Genomic DNA, 20,867 nt, shown 5'->3' on the forward strand with positions numbered 1-20,867 from the left:
CCTCTATTTCTTTGCACTTTAAAGGTTAATAATTCATAGGGGTGTTAAGTTAGAAATTACTTAACACGTAACAAACGATTTAGTACAGTGGTGCCTCACAAGACAAATGCCTCGCAGGACAAAAAACTTGCAACAAAAATGGTTTTGGCAATGGGGTTGATTACTCGCAAGACAAATGTTCCTATGGCCGTGCTTTGCAAGAAGAATATTTTCCGTTTTTTGTTCCTGCCTCATGTTTGCTGATTTTTAAATGTTTTTCTATGATGTTTTAAAAAGTTAAAGTTTTTTGACTGAAATTTTTTAAATCATCTGCACAATATGTATGGCTTTAAAGAGCACTTAATAAATCCTTTGTAAACCAAATTTGACTTTGTTCTGACTTTTTTTGCCCATAGGAACACATTAATTAGATTTCAACGCATTCCTATGGAAAAACACATTTCGCAAGACAAATTTTTTCGCAAGACAACATTAACTGTGGAACGAATTAAATTCGTCTTGCGAGGCACCACTTAAATTGTTTTCCCCAAATATCATATTTAATTCTACAGGCTTATTTTATTTGCTGTTCTAAAATAAAACCTTCCTGATGAAGAACAAACAGCCTTTATGAAATCACAATTTCAATTACTCTGTGTAAACAGAGATAACTTTGAGAAGCAACTCCACCTGCGCACACACAGCCCTGTTCATTCTATGTTACATCAGATTATATTTAGCTCTTGTGGCAGGTTCTTAATTTGAGAACCTTGATGAGAAAGAGGTTATTTGGCAGCAAAGATACAGAGTGCACCTGCTTCTCCCGCTGTTTAGCTGTTGGACTCTCACGCCTATGCTTTAAAGCTGGCTTTATCAGAATGATAATACCAGTGTTCAGCTGTTTTAGAAAGCGGCTTTTAGTGAGGTTGATATTAAATATTTGTATCTCTGATTATCGATACCACACTCATGTTGCCTGTAACAAACTGTGGCTTCGTTAGTAATATGCAGCATTAGGTTTGATGTAAATTAAGTGTGTTGGGCTATTTAGCTTGTAATTCTATGAACCAAACCACAGAGACAGTTGGAAATATAGCTGTGTCCAATCCATGCATTTGCTGACTTCAAAAGCCAGATTAATCAGCAGTATATTGACCTAATACTGTCATTTTTGCCAGATCTATATGGGAAAAATCTTGTATTGGCACAGCCTCAAATGAACCAAGTATTTATACTGATGGTCACTGAATATAATTAATATATGGAGGGTTTTTTAATCAGCTATTTTTTCCTCACAAAGACAGAATATTGGCTAACAGTAGTTGCTTTGGATGTGAAATAAGCAGTTCTCAGATATTTTCTGTTATCAATTGCCAGTTCATGCCAGCTTTTTTCAATGTCACGATTGTCCTATTTTTAAATGTGATACAGTATACACAATCTCTATACTGTATTTCTTTTCTTGAAAGATTCGTTTGTTTCTCTAACATTTCTGCTATGCATTTAAAAACTTGAAGGTTTTTCTAAACCCAATACAAGCAAAACAGATGGTTATTTTCAAGAGATGAAATCAAGAGCTTGAATATCTCTTGAAAAAGTACAGCATCTTAAAAACAAAAGGGAAGAAATAAAACAAACCTAAACAAGAAGAGACTTCTATATTCTAGATGCCAATTGAAAAGATCCTGGTGAAAAAAGCATTCATGGAATTACCACTGAACCTGCTATGGGAATGGAAGTATCTATCTGAAAACTGGCCATATTTCCAATTTGCTTTCTTCTGTGGATTAAATTTTAGTTTTTTTCAACCTTATATATTCTATAATGCTTTCATGAAATCTGTTCAAGGAGGAAAGAACATGTTATTATCAGCCTTATAACAACATAACTGTCAAAATCTCTAGATGAGCAAATTGAGTCATTCATAGAGAATCTACTTACATGGAACTATTTAGTAAATGCAACCAAAGATTTGAGTGATGTCATCATTTTACTGTTATTCTTTTCTTTTCTTCATCTCTGTAGATGGGTGGACTACAACCTGTTTCTGCATATATTTGATGATTAGGGTTGCAGTGCTCAAGAGCTGATGCCAGATAAAACTTGTTAATCTTCAAAATGTGACAAGACTGTTTGTTTCTAGAACTCTGTTATTAACTTACATGACAGTGTTCTATCAAAAAGATAGAACAGCCATTTCTTAGAAGTATTCTCTAGAAAGTACTGGAAAGACCAAATAGCACTGCTCTCACAGTCCTGATTCTGTGACATGATCCAGAAGTCATGGTCGGTTGTAGTGAGGTTCAGGAAAACCAAGTGGGCAGCACTGTTTTTTTTAACTGAGGTCAGTTACCAGGGCAACTAGAGCAGTCTCTATCCCCAAATTGTTAATTCCAGGTGCAAAGAATCTAGATTATCAGTATTATCAAAAGAAATACATGAAGCTGGGTCACCACAACTATAGCTTGGTTAAGACTGGAAACTGGTATAAAGATGTTTTAAAAAGCAGAATTGCACGAGTCCTTTTTAGGTGCTGTCACTCCATAACCAACTTCAAGGAAGTTATCTGCCACCTCCAGTAGCTATCTGGGGGAGACCTACCTAGCCAGGACGAGCATTGATTTTCAATGCTAGTTGTGGTCTCATCTCTCAAAGCATGTTGTCCTCATAATCAGGTTATACTGACTGAAAGGGTTCTAAAGAATGGGAGAAGCAGAGGCATCAGTGATATCCATATTCTGTATTAGTAATTAATATGGCATCCAAGTCAAAATTGATTGGAACAAATTTACCCACAAAGACAAAGCAAGTAGGTCACTGTGAGACAAAATCCAATGTTGAGGCTTTCTCTGAGCCGTGATCTAATAGGCCCCTGACATCTGAGAAGTGCTCAACAAGATGACATTGCATGAACATAGTGACAGAGAAGTGAGCTTTCTTTGCTATCGTTATGATCACAAGAGAGTAGGTTTGATGAAGTCACGTGTGTGTACTGTTTTGAGCTGAAAGCATCCCAGAAGACTAGCTCACATCACAGTAGCCCATTTGTATAATTCAAAAACTACTACTCTATATTTTGGGACATCTAGAATCAGAGGCAGCTGTTAAAACAGCACTAAAATACATGGAACATGATAGAGCTTCTTAGAAGTCACTATAATAAGAGATTATTGAATGGCAAGTTAGTGTACTGTATTTACAGGCAAAATGAGATACTGTACAGGATTTAAAGGCGATGATTGCAATGTCCATTTAAGGTGTTCTCTTTATTTTCTTTGTACAGCCCTTGAAGGATGCCATAAATGGTTTGGGTAAAACTGCATAGGACAGTTTTAAAACTGTAATAAAGTTATACATTTTCAGACATCCCGAGCCTTCAGTCTTATATTTGGATCCTCCTCTCAATGGTAGCCTCTCTAATCTTCCTGTATGCAACACAGAAGGTCAGAGTTCCCAGAATATGGGATAGACTGTGGTGCACGGACAGGTGGAGATTCTTAAAAATTAAATAGTGGCAACTTCTATAAACAGAGCCCTTTTTACAGAAAGAGCCTCTGCCCACCAGTGTCATTTGTGTGAAGCAAAGCAAACTAGCAGAAAATTCAGAGTTGGAAGTGCCATCTTCTGGAATAGAACTCCCAGAATCTCCCAGCCAGCATGACCCAATGGCTAAAGGATTTTTTTTAAAAAATATTTTATTGTACTTTTTCTACTTTTTGATCCATTGCAGCCAGAGTGATTTATTTCAATATACTGTATTCCATTCATTTAATCTAATCTTATACTCTCTAACATAGTATTGATCTAATCTATTCTACTTAAGTTGATGTAGATTTCATCCAGGTATAAAGAGGTTCCCATTTATTATTATCCAGTCTGTCATTTGATGTATTTGTCAAAATATCCATTTCTGCTAGTTCCAAAATCTTCTCAATACTGTAAATTCCTTCTTTGTCTGGATCTCTGTCATCTTCCACTTAGTGGCATATACAATTCTAGCTGCCGTTATCAGGTGTGAGGTCAAGTAGGTCTTGTTTTTTTCGAGTATAGGTGGTAATATATTAAGTAAGAAGCTTTCTGGTGTCAAAGCAATTTTAACCCCTAAAATTTTCTCTATCATTTCATGAATCATTTTCCAAAATTCCTTGGCCTTATTGCACATCCACCACATGTGGTAGAAGCTCCCTACATTCTTTTCACATTTCCAGCACTTGTTAGAAACATTTTTATACATTTTTGTTAATTTCTCTGATGTTACATACCATCTATAAAACATTTTGTGTATACAGTGGTGCCTCGCACAACGAGCGCACCGTAGAGCGATGAATTCACTCTACGGTGACGCTTTTGCGATCGCTAAAGCGATCGCACAACGATGGCCCCAATGGGCGAAAATCGCAGAGCGAAGGTCGGTAAGCTGCTCGCTTACCGACCTTCGCTTTGCGACCCGCCGATCAGCTGTTCGGCGGGTCAAAAATGGCCGCCGGAACAGCCGAAAGGGGCCGGGGCGCAGCGTTTTCGCGCCCTTGGTAAGCAAGGGGAGCGCGCGAAAACGCTGCGGAAGCCCCGAAATGGCTGCGCGCAACCATTTCGGGGCTTCCGGCAGCGTTTTCGCGCGCTCCCCTTGCTTACCAAGGGCGCGAAAACGCTGCCCCCCGGCCCCTTTCGGCTGTTCCGGCGGCCATTTTTGACCCACCGAACAGCTGATGGCAGCCATTTTGGCGCCCTTGTTCTGCGAGGGGAGGGCGCGAAAATGGCTGCCGCCTATGGAGGAACTTCGCTGAACGGTGAGTTTGAAAGCCATAGGAACGCATTGAACAAAGTTCAATGCATTTCTATGGCTTTTCCCCTCCCGCACAGCGATGTTTCCCACAGCGAAGGTTAATCCGGAACGGATTAACCTCGCTGTGCGGGGCACCACTGTATTTTCTTTTAGATTTATAGATTTAGTCATTTTAATATTTCGTTCCCAAATTTGTGACCAGGCACTTAATTCTATATTATGTCCTATATTTTGAGCCCACTTTACCATGCAATCCTTCACAATTTCATCTTCCAGTTTTTGCTCCATTGAAGTATTATATAAACCTTTAATCAATTTTTCCTCTGAACTCAGCAACCCCTTATCCCAAGGTATTTTGTCTTTCTGAAACCCTGTAGCTTTATCTTTTACATATTTTGATTTCAATAAGTTTATCAACCACCAGTCTAAGATAATAACTTGTTCTGCCAGCTCATCTTTGTTTTTTAGATTAAAATCTCTATCTAATATCTCAACATATCTCCCGTTTATCCCTTGATAAAGCAGAGAACGCTTCTAATGGGGCTACCCATAATGGTATCTTTCTGTAATGTCGTACCTTAACTGTCTTCCAGACTCATAATAAAGCTCTCCTGATCAGATGTAAATTAAATGTTTTGCATTGCCTAAAGTGGCTAAAGGATTTTAGGCGTTGTAGTACAGTGCAGTGGTCATGCTAAATGAGGATCTAGTGACTTGTAATAATGTTTCCTGGATACCCAGTGTAGTCTGAAAGATAGACTGATGGACTAGGACTCAGGAGACCTGGGACTGAATCCCCGCTCCGTCATGGAAACTCACTGAAGGTGGTAGCACCAGTCAAATATCTCACTTATCTTGAAAGACCTATTGAGGTTGCAGTAAGTTAGTTCCAGCCTGGCAGCGCATAATACACACAGCAATGCTTCCAGGCTCTGAGATATCGCTAGAATAAACGATTATGTTGACATAAATGATAAGAGTAGAAATTAATATTTGTGAAGTATATGTCAGTACTGGTTCACTACTGATAAAAATAAATAGTTTGGTTGGAAAACAAGAGTAGGGTATTCAGACAGACAATGTGAAAGGTGTTGAGGACAAACTAAAGGACTTGCTGCAGAAAGGCGGATATGTAGATTGTGTGCCAACACTATGCTGCAAAAGAAAAAGTACTGGTATTAGATGATGATGATATTTTGCTGAGAGATATACAGAGATATACAGTAATGTACATTATTGTGAACTTTTTCGATAATTCAGGCTGTACACATAAACTAATAATAATCTAAAGTAACAGAAGGAAGGCTTTACATTAATCAGGCATGGATGTACAAACCATAACTGCAAATCAGTTCCATTCCAAAATGGAAGTGTGAATTGTCTGACTGTTATAAATTAAATCATATTCTCCAGTGTTAGGGTATATTATCTTTGTCATGATTTTCACAAGAAGTCCAAACTGGGAGGTCATTAGGAAATGAGGTAGTGTATAGAGCTTTACTCATTACATTTCATGGTATTCTATTCCCCATTGTTCTCTGAGTATTACTGTCTAAATTGGTACTAATGCACATTTATTTATTTTACAATATTTTTTAGCCACACCATTACCAGTGGTCTCTCAACTTCCTTGATAATACTAGTGAGGGGAAGGGTTTTTCCCCACAACTTGGCATCGTAAAAACCCCAGACTTCTTCTTACTGATTTGATCCAAACAGAGTTTTACAGCCATCAGATAGGAATAACCAGAAGTCTGTTAGAAAATAGAACATTGGCTCTGAAGAATGTCTGCATGGAGACTTTTGATATTTCGTATAGAAGCTGGCAAAGTTCATCACTGGTAAATTTCCATTCAACAATAACAGTGTGGATTTTCCCATTCAATCAGCCAAAAAAGCCATCAATCATATTGCTGCTATTGCAGAGCTCAGTAGGTTACTTTTGCAGACATCTAAAGATTTACTTTAGGTATCTACAGATTCATATGGACAAATCAACCAGCAAATTTTTACGTATTTTTACTATAGAACTTTATGTAGTTTCAATTGTAGATCTGCTTGATTTTTTTCAGTGGTGGTTCATGGTCCAGAGCACAGTGTGCTACTCCTGTCGTCTGAAGATGCCGGCCACAGAGACTGGCGAAATGTTAGGAAGAACAACTTGCAGAACATGGCCAAAGAACCCGAAAAACCCACAACAACCAAGACACAAAGTCTTGCCAATGTTGCCACTGAACCAAAAGATGGAGCTAAACTCTGTGTGAGCAAGAGGCCATGCACTGGGGAGGAACAGCCATTTGGCCCAGATGTCAACAACACGTTGCCACAGGAGAAAACAGAGGAAGGTATTCCTGTCAAGCCTCAGTTTCCTATTCATACGTAATCCCAAATTCTGTAAGGGCATGGAAGTGAGCCATTATTTGTCCATACTTTCTCGGGTAATCCAAGAATTTTCTCAGCTAATCCAAGACTTTTTCGTGATGAAGCTTCTTTAGGACTGAGAGACAGTGGCCTTATCACATGGAACAATCTCATCTGATGTTAGAAGCTATGCAATTAGAATAATAACAATCTCTTAGATTTTGCAATGTGTCAGGAGAGGTATTTTGCATAATAAAACCAAGGCCAGATCTAGACATCCTCCTAAATTTGTCATTAATCTGGAGTTGCTGTTGGTGTTCCACATTAAATAAATAAATAAATAAATAAATAAATAAATAAATAAATAAATAAATAAATAAACAAACAAACAAACAAATAAATAAATAAATAAATAAATAAATAAATAAATAAATAAATAAATAAATAAATAAATAAATAAATAAATAAATAAATAAATAAGAAAGAAAGAAAGAAACAGAACTGTGACTAGCACAGGGCAACTGGGGCTTTGCTGAAGGGTTCCAAAATTTAGATAGTACTAAAATCTAGAGGTGAATCTCCTAGTGAGTTCAGGGAACAACATCTCCCAGGAGCGGCATATTAATGTTTTTGCTTTTTTAAAGGCATAATCCTTTCTATTTTTTTTTCTGGAGGTACCAGATTTTCCACCTCCTTTTTTCTTGGTACTCACTTGTGCTCATGCCCTAGGGCAGAGTGTTGGGGAGATGGTGCAGCTTGTCCTGGGTGTCAGAAGCTATGATCTGATCAGGATTTCCTTAGATTTTACAATGTGTCAAGAGGTATATTTTGCATGAGACCAAGGCCAGATCTAAACATCCCTTTTAATTCTTCCTTAATCTGAAGTAACTCTTAGTGTTTCACCTGATTAAAATGGATTAAATGGTTGCCGGATTACAATGGCTGCTATTTTCCTCTGTAGCAACATTGGGCTCGATTTCTATTGACTATTTCTATGGCCAAAATCATCTATGTAATGTACGTCAGCATAAGGAAATGATGTTGCCAGCAGCAGCAGGTTACCACTAATTAAAAAGTCTCTGTTTTGAGTTTGGGTTGCACACAACTCACATGTAATGAGACAAAACTGAAGCCATGAAGCAGAAAGTACTTAATTAGTGTCAATCTGCTGCTGCCAGTGACATCAGTGCCCCTGTATTGGCATAAATTAAAAAGGATTTTGGCCTCTGGAGCAAAAGATGGGCAATGCTCAGTGTCAATTAAGAAGCCTCTTACTCTGCTTTCATGTGGCATTTTTCTAATGCGCAAATGTGGCCCAAATGTGGATCTCCTAAATAGTGCCATTGATCTTTTCATATCAATCACAAATTTCTTCTTCATGCGGCAGGGTGAACCTTAAAAACGTATACGATCACAGTTCCCATTCAAAGCATCAGATTTTGCAGGGCCATGAAAGTGCAACAAATTGTCAGTCATGCAGTTTAAGCTTATATTTTTGCATCACGTGAAACTGCATAACTGACAGTGGGAGGAGGCAGTTCTCAGGCTGCCTCCAGTGTGCTTGCCACTGGTTCTCTTCTGCATTCCTTGCACCATTATATAACCAAAGAAATGCTGAGCCCAGATTTCAAACAGAGGATGTCACAACCCTATCAGGAATATTGCTTGCATTAGCATTCTGCTCATATTTTCTCCACAGAGGAAAGTTATCTTTCATTTGTTGCCTTCTGCATTTTGCACATCTCAGCAGACAGGTGGAAGGATCGGTCCCTTCCTTGCATCTGGACAAAGATGATAACGAGCGGCCACTTGCTAACAGATTTCTTTGTCTATCTGTTCCCTTGACAGCCTCTTTTGGGGTGTGGGAAACCCAGTGTGTACATAAACAACATATGGACAGTGTATGATAAGACTTTTTGCAGTGAGGAAGGATCTCTCCAATACTGGGATGGCTTTTTGTTGCTGTTGTAGTTGGTACAAATGTCTATAAGGAGTCCTAGAAATAAAGTCTAAAATGATCACACTCTGTGCTAGCAGGTTCTCTCTAATACTGTACTGATATACCCTTTCCTCAAGGCTGTTGCATTTAGTATATTAAATTCACCATAGGTCATCTGTTGTTGGGTATGTTGCATCAACAAAAATAAGAATTTTATTGTGTGTGGGGGGGTTCACCTTGAGCATCCCCAGTGTGTCATGTGGCCCTGCCTCACAAGCCCAAGAGAGCTCAGGAGAGAGTGAGTCTCCTGGGCCTCTAGTCAGTGGGAATGCATTGCTGCAGGTAGAGAAAGGACCACCACCTAATGTGGGACAACTGGAGGAGGGTGTGATGGCAGGTATAAGAGGATGGAAGTTTGAAGGTTCAGGGTCATCATCAACCACGTTGGATGAAGGGGAGATATGAGAATAGGCAGTTGAACACTAAGGATCTCATCTTCTATGCCTCCATGGAGATGCAAACAGGGATAGAGGATGAGTTGAGCCATTTGCTCCCACCCAGCCCATTTGGCCATGGAAGAAGTCAGAGACCTGAGGTTTTGAGAACACAGCCCCCAGCTGGTACAGCAGCACCCCAGCCCAGCTTTGGCAGTGGAGATGCAAGCAGTGACAGATGCAGCAAAGAACGCTCTGAGAGGAGCAGCACTGCAGCACTTGGTCTCCATCACCCAGTTTTACTGGCCTTCCCTAAAAGGGCTGTGTCTCAGAACAAGACTTACATTTCCCACCCACTTCTCCGGACCTGGACTTTCAGGAACCCCAGTCAAGTCAATTGGGGCCTGAGTTGGATGGACTGTGCCCAGGGTGTTAGTGCCAAAAAATCAACCCCCTGGGAGTGCAGAGGAAGGGGCAGTTGGGTCTGACTCTGTGCCTTTAATACAAGCTGCTGTGAATGGCAAAATCCAGCTAAAACCCACTGATTTTTTGTCAGAGGATTCCTCAACTACCATCCCCCCTGGGGGGGTGCAGTGGGACTCACAGCTATCAATATATGTCACTACATAAATCTGTGAACCAGCCTTGTCCAGCATGATGATGGAACACTACTCTCATCATCCCCAGTCAGCATGGTCACTGGTCAGCCAGTGGGTCCAGGTGTATCCCCCAAGCTGCAAACCCCATTCTTTGCAGTGAGGGTTACCCCCCCAAAAGAAAGGGAGTCACCCAGACCGCTGACGGGAGGACCGCCCACCCTCAAGACCTCCATTTTGTCCGGGTTCAGCCTCAACCCATTCAACTGTATCCATTCCAGTACAGTCTCCAGGCAACGCTGAAGGGACGGAATGGCATCCACTGAAGTAGGTGAAAAGGAGATGTAGAGCTGTGTATCATCAGCATACTGATGGCACGATGCCACACATCCCCTGATGACCCCACACAGCGGCCTCATGTAGATGTTAAACAGCATTGGAGAGATGATTGACACCTGCGGCACCCCACAATTGAGGCTCCATGGGGTCGAGACATTCTGTACTCTCTGGGGACAGCTGTACTCTCTGGGGACGGTCTTCCAAGAAGGATTGGAGCCAGGCAAGCGCCAGGCCACCAATTCCTAGCTCAGAGAGCCTCCCCAGGAGGATACCATGGTTGATGGTATTGAAGACGGCTGACATGTCAAGGAGGACCAACAAAGACATATTGCCCCCATCGCCCTCCCTCACTAGGTCATCCAACAGCGCGACCAGTGCCGTTTCCGTACCATAGCGCGGCCTGAAGCCCAACTGAAACGGGTACAGAGCATTGCTTTCGTCCAAGAGCGCCTGAAGCTGGTCTGCCGCCACCCTCTCCACCACTTTACTAAGGAAGGAAACATTGGTGACGGGCCTATAATTTCCAATGTCGTCCGCCACCAAGTTTAGTTTCTTCCTAATGGGCCCTTGCCCTTCTGGAGAGACCCATTAATTATTGCAGTGGCCCATGCTGTTGTTACTGGCCTGGCTGTTTTGATTAGCCAGGCTGGGCAAGGGTCAAGGGAGGAGGAGGAGGCCCGACTTGTCTGCTCAGAAGTAAGTCCTATTGAGTCTTATAAGGCTTAATTCCAAGCAAATAAACATAGGAGTAATGTTGAAACTGCTATGTTACCATGGGAAAACCTACTTACATCATTACAGATGCTCATTGTATGATTATCCAGACAAAGGCAAAACAAAAACAAAAACATGGTTTTAAGGACTAATTGTTATATTTCCATGTGAGCTTTCATTTTACAATTTCAGAAAGTCTGTTATTGTCCTTTGATAGTGGTGGGTAGAAATTTATGTTAAAATATATTGAAGCAGAGTTGTTAACAACAGTCATGTTGTTAGTTAGCTTATTGTTAATACAGTATATTCAAATGTCTAACTAAATGGGACAGTTTTATTCTTTATATTAATATTTCAGAGTGAGTCATTGAGACTCTGTATAGCAGTTAATGAGAGATGGGTGGATTATCTGGAGCTAGTAATTAATATGCTCTGTGAGTCCTTGAACTTCTGCTATATAGCTGAGGAAACTTAACCACAAAATTTCAAAACTCTGCAACACTTTATACCTCTTGGCCAAGGCTCTTCCTATCCCACACTGTCTCCACATGTTTCCAAAACATGAGACACTTCAGAGAAATAGCCCTTTAGCTTGAAATCTAGCTTTCCTTCATCTCTTCAAGAGCTCATTCCAGAAACACTGCTGACGTTAGCTTATCTGCTGCAGGAACTGTGGAGTACTTGGAGAATTGTGTCTCTCTCAACACTGGAGGTAGGCTTAGGGTCCAAGGGTCTTGAGCAGTCTAACAGCACTTCAAACTCTTGACTCTTCTGCTTCACCTCCAGTTCCCCAGCCTCTGTGTACAAATCATTACTGGACTCCTGAGTTCTGGCTCTACAATCCAAAACAACCTAACCGCACTACTGTTGTTCAGTCATGGATTCACTCTTAATAGGCCTAGGCATCCATTTCTACCCATTTTCAGCTGGCACCAAGATAGACTCGGTGTGAAAATGCTTTCATGTGCATTGTGCTTGTGCAGCACTGATGCAATGAAGAGTCAGAAACACGGAGACACCTGGTGGGTGCATGCAGGTGGAACTGTCATGCAATTTAGAGCATAGGTGGGTGCGGAAAGCCAGTACTGTATCTTCTGAGAATTCTGTTCATCTCAGCAGTGGTTCGGGACAGTGAAAAAATAACTCCTACAGTCTGGTGATGAACCTTCCATAAACAGAAGCATACAGCTTGGAAAAATTTACCACCTGTCAAGTGTGCTGTAGATAAGGCTATATAGAATGCAAAGACTGGTGGCAACTGCTATATCTGCTGGACAAGTATTTTGCCACTTGTCCTGTCACCAAAAACAGTGGAGTTTCCCCTCATTGAGCAATCCTAATATCTGGTCAGCCAGATCTTGCCAATATTCTGGGGCCATTTACTCACTTTCCCTTTTTCTCTGTTTTGGTGTTCAGCTGCTCAAGAAGTCATTTTAGCTTCCTTCCTTCCTTTGCCTTGTGACAGAACAATTGCCCACCCTTGTGAAATCACAAGAACTTGACGATTCATCTCAGGCTTTGGCCCCAAAATGTCAGGGAATGGGATGCTTCTGACCAGGGAGATGACAATAAGATGTTCAACAAGAGAGAGCCTTCCGCTATGTTGGCTGCCCCTAAGCTATCTTGCTGTCTTCAAGGGTGGTGGAAGATGTAATACCGTTACCAGTGATGAATAAAAAATCAACTGCCAGTCGGAGGTGCACTTTATCCACTAGAGGGAGCAAAATGATCCAGTTTATTAGATGAACATAGGTTGCAGACAAAATGTTTTCGTATGCAGTAGTCCAGCAGGTGGCAGATCACTCTCACTAAAACTCATTCAGCACCTGAATAAAGGATTCTACATCTTAATAATTCAAGGACATATCATTTTTCCTTACACGATCTAGAACCTTGAATTTATCTCCCCTAAAAGCTCAGAGATACATACTGGGAAGTCCTGATGCATGTTTACTACAATTTTAAGAATGCATTCATCTTTCTCAACATTGTCACACCGTTTACTGAAAGAGGAAATGCTGGTGTAATACTTGCATAGTAGTGTTTACATACGATTAGTGTACAAGGAATGAAGCAGTGCTTGTTCTCAATATCAACTGTGATGGAATGCAACCTCTTTCCATTGCAAATGATAGAACAATTTCTTCCCATATAGTATTAAGATAAATAAGCATTAAGCATCATGAGTGAACATGCATCTTTACATATCTAACAATAAGCAGAGCTTTGATTATGTCCAACAGGAGATTTTACTGCTTGTAAATATCACCTTAGATGTGAGATCCAATACATGCTTATCAAGAATTAGTGAGCATTGGGCTCAGATCCATGTGTCTATGGAATTGCAGCTTATCTAGGTTGGGATGGGCAACTTCCACGGATCTGGGAGCACTCTGAACCCGTGCAGGGCCACACTATGCCACCACCAATTTAGCTGCAAAAACAAACCAGTTTTGTAACAGCAAAACTGAATATTTTCACTTTAATACTGTAGCCCACCCACTTTAAATAAGGTGTATGCCTTATTTCTCAAAAGACTCCAAACATGCTAATCTACTTTTAAAAACAGGGCATGCACCTTGCTCAAGAGGGGAAACAGTAGTTTAAAGAAGAAAGCATTACTTTTGCCATTAGCTAGCAGAATTTTTTGTCAGAGTATTGAAAATGTATAGGCCTGAACAGAACAGAACAGAGCAAAAGTAATAATGAGCTGCCATGTCATACAGGTGTGTAATTTGCTGAGTCACAGTGACTCCGGAGAGGTGGTGCCTTGGATGATGCAACACCTGCTGTGATTGGATAAGGGCAGAGGCTCAACTGTATATATGTACTGTATAGAGAACATTTATCCATCACCTTCATTTGATGATGCCATGCTTTCATGCTGTCGCTTTCTACACTTGTATATATGCTGTAAATACACGTGTCGTGCTGGAGGAAGCTGAACATGTCTGAGTGATTTATTTTGCCTTCTGGACCTGAAAATATTAACTCTGCTGGATTCTGCGCGGGTTCGCGGTAACATTTTTGTAACAAAATAGGTCATCACGGCAAGACACACTTGGGAAATAGATGTGTGGACTCATGTAACACAAGGACCATGTTTTGAGGTCAGAGGTGAATTAAGACCTACATTATGCCAGATAAATTATGTCCTTAAGAACTCTCACAGCATTACTGAAAATACTGTACATTATATAAAACTTGAAATATAATGTAAAAAAAAGTGTGTGTGTGTATGTATTTAGAGACTCTCTCATAAACCTAGTCCCTAAACAGTAGTTTACAGAGCTTGTGTGCAAATCTGGCAGTGTCCATTAATGATTTAGAAGAATTGACACCTTTCAACCAGCCTTGAGGCTTTGCAGCACATTCTCCAGCATCAGGTCTGCAGGGCTGAAGCAGGCACAGGTCCAGATGTACTGGCGTCTGCATGTTATTGCCTGGGGCAACTATAGCGTGCCTGTCCTAATTAGTGGGAATAGAAAAGACAGCCCTTAAGCAGATGGCAAAATCCTGTTGTAAAGAGATGCGATGTGCAGCCTTTTTGCAGCTATGTGATGTTTTATAATGGGCCTTTTCTCAAAACACTAAAAAATGGGAATATATATGATTTCAAGGCTGTAATCAATACATTAGAAGATGTACATGTATTTTAAAAAGTTTAGTACCACTGAACTTCCTAAGTATGAATATTTAAGTGGCTTGTGGGGTTGCAGTGAGAAACATCAGGGTTATGCCACCATAACTAAACTTCCTTTGTGTAGCAATGTCTCATAAACAGAGAAATACAGTAGAAGACAGACCTGCTATAAATATTTACAAGATCTTTTTACCTTCGAAATCTGGATTGTCCTTATTATCCTATAGCAGTGACTGTGAACTTTTTTGGGCTTGAGTGCCCAAACTGAAAAACAAAACAAAACCCAGCGGGCGGTGGCAGAAGTGCCTCGAGACCCCACTCCGGATCCGCCGGCAGCGCCAGCTGTTCTGGATCCTGGGCCACCACCTGTCGGGGTGCCAGCACTGCAGCTGCAGCCGTCTCTTCAGGTTTGGCTGCAGTGGGGGGGGAGCAGTGATCCGGTGACTTATGGCTCGTGTGGCCGCAGAGAGGGCTCTGTGTCCCAGCTGTCGCACACATGCCATAGGTTCGCCATTGCTGTCCTAGAGTAACACCTGTTTTACTAGACTGGTGGTCTTGTAAATTAAAACTGTGTGGGGATTAAAGTCCTTATAACTGCTGTGACATAAGCTTTACCTAATGAACTACAGTAACACAACATATATCCCAGCCCGTTTCCAACCTGGTGTCCTCCAGTGCCCTGGACTACAGCTCACATAGTGGAATACATAAAGCAAAGCAAAAGCGTGCTGCTTATATACCGCCCCATAGTGTTTCAAGCACTCTCTGGGCGGTTTACAAGTTAATTATGCAGGCTACACATTGCCCCCCCCCAGCGAGCTGGGTACTCATTTTACCGACCTTGGAAGGATAGAAGGCTGAGTCGACCTTGAGCCGCTACCTGGGATTGAACCCTAGGTCGTGAGCACAGTTTGGGCTGCAGTACAGCAGTTTAACCACTGCGCAACAATAAAGAAGGTATCAAGTTGCTACTACAATCTATGAGCAGGTCAGGTCTAAATGTTTTCTCCCTAACAGCAACACTTTATGCTCATTCTTCTGTAAGCAGTTCAATGTTTGAATGGAAGGAGTATGGCCAGAATAAAGGGACAATAATCGCTGTTAAAGAGCTACATAATTAGCTCTATCCACATGGCTGTGGCTCTTTAAATACTATAGAAGAGCTATAGGGAGCCATCTACAGCAACTCCCATGCCATACTAATGGCTGACTCAATTATATCTGTTCAAGACTATAGTTTTGGACCTTTGCCTGCATTAAGATCTCCTTGAACATGACATCAACACAGCAAAAATGCTGTGTTGCAGAAAATAGCACTACACATAAGGGTTCTTTTACATTTGTTTTAAAAGATCATTACATTAAAAACTGCACAACAGTTAACGTCATAAAAGTGAGTTTAGCGAAAGATATCTGTAATCAGTAGCCCTTCTGTGCTAAAGCAGAATTGACAAACCTTTTTTTCTTTAATCATGTGCAGATACTCTGTATATTCACTGTTCTGCTAAACCTTTCTTCCACTCTTCTACTTAAGTAATGAGAGCTTAGCATTACATCCTGACTGTCCATTACATATAGGTATATCAATGCAGAGGGATGGAGGGAGGTTATTCTTCCATGACTACATACCATATACAGTAAAAATCTTCATGAGCTGTCACTGTTAAAGGAGTCTGATCTGAAAGATTGTGCCTGCTATTAGGCAGAGTGACACAGCTACTTCAGGTTTTGGAGTGTCATAAAGTGACAGCAAATTATTATAATTGTAAATAATCCCTTTACAGTGGTGCCTCGCATAACCAGCGCACCGTTTAACGACGAATCCGCATAGCGATCTATTTTTTGCAATCGTTAATGCGATCTCATTGCGATGTTTTGAATGGGAAAACATCGTATTGTGATGATCAGTAAGCATTTCGCTTACCGATCTTCGTATTGCGATGTTTTTAGAACAGCTGATCGGCGGTTCCAAAATGGCCGCCGGGTGCCCAAAATGGCCACCGCAAGCGTTTTCGTGCGCTGCCCTCGCTTACCGAGGTGGCGAAAATGGCGGCGCTATGGAGGAATGGCTGAAGGAATAAGGAAAAGAGAAAGCCAAATGTAAGATGGATTGACTCAATAACTGAACCCATGGCATTGGATCCATAAGAGCTGAGCAGGACTATTAATGATAGGACCTTTTGTTAGTTACTCATTGATAGGATTCTGACATAACATTTTTTTGCAAAAAGCCTGGTTTTAAATGCTAAATTTCCTTGCACATTTTGCCCGTATGATTGATAATTGTAATAAACCAAGATCAGTTAAAGACATTTTACTGGCTGAAGCAAAGGACAGGTGTTGTTCTAGTTGGACTGGCAGGTTAATCTGAACTCAGTTCTGGTGGCAGGATATAATCCTTAAGCTCACTTAAGGGCATGAGACCAGTTTAAGAGTGTAGCACAGGCTACCTGACTGGAGTACATAGCTCTGTCCTACAGCAGAGAGAAATGGCCTGGGGAGACACCTGCCATCTAAAGCAACCATGTCCAGATGGAAGGCTTCATTTTCCTGCTTTGGCAGTATGTTGGACTGTCACTCTTGGGGTCCCCTCTAGATGTACAATTCTATAATTTTATTATTTTACTATGTCTGATGGACGTGGTGGCGCTGAGGGTTAAACCGCAGAAGCCTCTGTGCTGCAAGGTCAGAAGACCTGCAGTCGTAAGATCGAATCCACGCGACGGAGTGAGCCCCCGTCGCTTGTCCCAGCTCCTGCCAACCTAGCAGTTTGAAAGTGTGAAAAATGCAAAAAAAGCAAGTAGATAAATAGGTACCACCACGGTGGGTAGGTAATGGCGTTCCGTGTCTAGTCATGCTGGCTACGTGACCACGGAAGATTGCCTTTGGACAAACTCTAGCTCTATGGGTTGGAAATGGAGATGAGCACCGCCCCCTAGAGTCGGACACGACTGGACAAATTGTCAAGGGGAATCTTTACCTTTACCTATGTCTGATGTTAAGTCTGGCCTTGTAATCAAGACCAAGAATTGAGGAAATGTGAGTTGAAGTATATATATTTTCTGAGGTCGAAGTATGCAGGCACCCACAAAAACCTTTAAAACGGATATAGTTGAAGATACAATGTTTCATTTGTATTTATTTCGCTTATGAAGGCAGCAGACATTTTCCTAAAATGGAAATCTTAGCTGTGAAATTCAAAGACAGATGAGAAGCTGTTTGAACTGTCAAGAGTTCAACAAAGCCTTTGTGAAATATTTGATGACACTTATCTGTGGAGGTTGCTGAAAGAAAGCTGGCTGTCAGAGAGATTTTTATCTTCTTAGATTGAAGAGATAGGTCCAGAACAGAGCTTGTCAGACAAAATTTAGAGTGAAATTAACAAAGAACATGCTGAAGAGAAAAATCTTAATAGGTTGTTAGAAGTTTTGCTGCTTCTAATTTTTTTATGGTATCCAACTAAATAAAATTCAAAATATTGAAAAAGGTTTCCTTTACATTTCTTTTCTTCTTTTTAAAAACATCTTGCAGAATCCCATAATCAGACTGATGCCATACTCAATGGGATTTCCTGAAAATTATGGTTTTCCGAGTTCCAGAAAATGTCACAGTTCCCAAGTATAAATATAGCTGAACAAAAGAGCAAAGAAAATAGTATGGCAACTCAAATTCAAATGACATTGCTAAATATGGGATTGCAAAAAATACCTAATACTGCATATTTGTTTCACATTATGCCAGCTGTGGATCCAAAAGGATCCATCCCTTGGAGCTATGTTTTTGTACCATTGTGACATCATCCAGCAAGGGATAGGTGATTTTTACCGTTTGTTTTTTTTGGGAGTGTGTGTAGGATCTATCCACATGGGATGATCCCATGTTAAGACAATGTGGATCCACGACCATCTCAGATCTGCGTTTTGTGCCATGTCAGTGTCATGCAGCGAGAGTTATGTTTTACTTTATGGGCACAGACTCGTTTATGTTTTCGGGAGAATCCCATGTAGATATTATATGGAACTGTGGGGATCCGTTTTGCATTTCATGAATACGACTTATAATCAGTCCCATACCCGCGATATAAACGAGCTCGCGGGAAAAAAAATTAATTAGTTGAGTGGGACCTGTATTCTCCGATGACTGTGAAATTTCCGTTGCTCATCAACTTTCCCCTTAGTTCCACATTCTTTCCTCCTTTCTCTCCAACGACCCTCCCCCGGCTTTGTTATGTTGTTGTTACGTGCCATCAAGTCCGAACCGACTTGCAGCGACGTAACGGGATGTTCAAAGCAAGTGAGAGATGGAGGGAGTGGTTTCCCCAGTTCCACTCCCCTCAGTGAGCTTCCAAGGCTGAGCGAGGGATTCGAACCCGGGGCCTTCTGGGTCCTCGCGGGTTCCTCCCTCCACGCCACCACACGACGTATCCTTGGCTTTAACCGTCCTCGACAGCCCCCCCTCCCCACAGAGAGAGTGAGAGCGGGGCGGGGGGAAGAGGTCGTGAGGGAGCGCGTTACCCGGCATGCAGCGGGCGGCGCGTTCCCACAAAGATGGCGGCGCCTCTGGATGAGTACGAGAAAGAAGCAGGTTGTGTCCCTATTCTGCACCCCGAGGTGAGGCCCTGTTGCCTTCCGGCTGCCTTTGCAGCTCCATTTGGAGGAGTACGAAGTCGTAGAGCGGAGGACGGGGAGGAGGAGCCGGCCGTCCCCGCCGCGCTCGACATTCTCTTCCCAGGCGGGGGCGGAGGTTGGCCCGGAGGCACGGGCATGTTTGTCTGGGAGGGATAAGCGGCGGCCGCGGCGGATACGCCTTGCTGGGTGACGACGAGGAGGAGGAAACGATGGAGACGGAGGAGGTAGACGCTGTGTGAAGGGGGGAAAGAGGATGGTCTCCCCTCGGCTCCGGCAACCCCCACCCCCGACGTTATCCTGGTTCCCTCACAAGGGTATGAGGGGGGAGGGAGGGAGGAGCGGCCGGGCTCGAGGAGCCAGTCCCGCAGCTCCTGAGCCGCTTTCTCTCCGTCATCCCGCTACGTGGGGGGGACTTCAGGTGCTTTTGGCTCTCTCAAAAAGGGGGGCGTCGCTGGTGCCACCCCTGTTTCTACAGGTCCTGAAGCACAAGCCTCTTGCGAAGCCCCACGGTGACAGGAACGTCTCTGTGAAAACGTCACTCTCATGTACTGCCTTGACAAAAGGCGTGAACCCCCTTTCCAGAGCCCAAACATGCGAATGTATGGCATCCGCTCCCACCTCCACCCCAGGGCTTCTCAGTGGTTTGGGTGTTAAGGTGATAGCAGATCTCTGCCCTGGAAGGGAAACAGATTAAATCTAAACTACAACAAAACTCTGCAGTAGTTTGGGGTTAATGAGCCTCCAACACTAGATAGAGGCCTAGCGATGGCCTGTGGATTTATAAATGTAATTGAGTGTCAATGGAATAACTTCCTTGCAAGAGTCTGTTGAGCTGCCTCACTAGTGTAGTCTGTTGTATAAAGTTAGCTGACTCCAGCGATCAGTTGTTGGAAAGCACTTTTTTGTTGTCAGTAAGCATGACTATCACATATGTTTTTATGTCACATAAGGACAGTTCTAGTGGTTTTATGGGTGTCTAATGGGCGGTCCTCTATATTGCCAGTATTAGGCACCTTCGTCGCTTATCCTTCCCCGCAAGTGTACCCGAAAAAGATAAAGAAAAAACTTTCCCCATTGTTTTCACCTGCTTTTCAAAGGATTGGATGTCTTCTGCAACTTTTTCAAAATTACATATTTCCAGCCTCTTAAGCGTTAGATCCACCCCTTTCAGTACAGTAAGATATCAGGTTTGTATGGATGGTGCTACAGAGTTAGCTTGTGTTTGTCTGTCCTTGATAGCAACTTACATTAAAACTTATTTATTTTAATTATCAAAGGCTACATAGAGCTCTTGCAGTTGCTTTAAGAATGCAATAAAAGACTGATCTTTTATGTTTTTAGCTGCCTCCCACTCAATATGATGAGAAGTATGCTTTGATTTTTATGGAAAAGTCTGTCATTAAAAGGTGTGCCAAATATCAGGGGGTGTTTGGGTTGTTTTTGTGTGCGTG

General features: G+C 41.9%; 1 protein-coding gene across 3 annotated transcripts in view; it reads left to right on the plus strand.

Annotated features, from left to right (window-relative positions):
- Positions 1–19,249: 19,249 nt before the first annotated feature.
- The window catches only part of ZDHHC17 (zDHHC palmitoyltransferase 17), a 65,140-nt gene continuing 63,522 nt past the window's right edge, over positions 19,250–20,867 (plus strand). Inside the window, exon 1 of one of the 3 annotated variants that reach the window (XM_078376932.1) lies at positions 19,250–19,398. In XM_078376932.1, the coding sequence (XP_078233058.1) occupies positions 19,336–19,398 (63 nt within the window). In that variant the 5' untranslated portion in view covers positions 19,250–19,335. Of the gene's footprint in view, positions 19,399–19,461; positions 19,641–20,867 lie in introns of those variants that run through there. The other 2 variants (XM_078376933.1, XM_078376934.1) reach the window with 2 other exon arrangements.

The sequence above is a fragment of the Pogona vitticeps genome, chromosome 5, assembly GCF_051106095.1.
Source record: "Pogona vitticeps strain Pit_001003342236 chromosome 5, PviZW2.1, whole genome shotgun sequence".
NCBI lineage: Eukaryota > Metazoa > Chordata > Lepidosauria > Squamata > Agamidae > Pogona > Pogona vitticeps.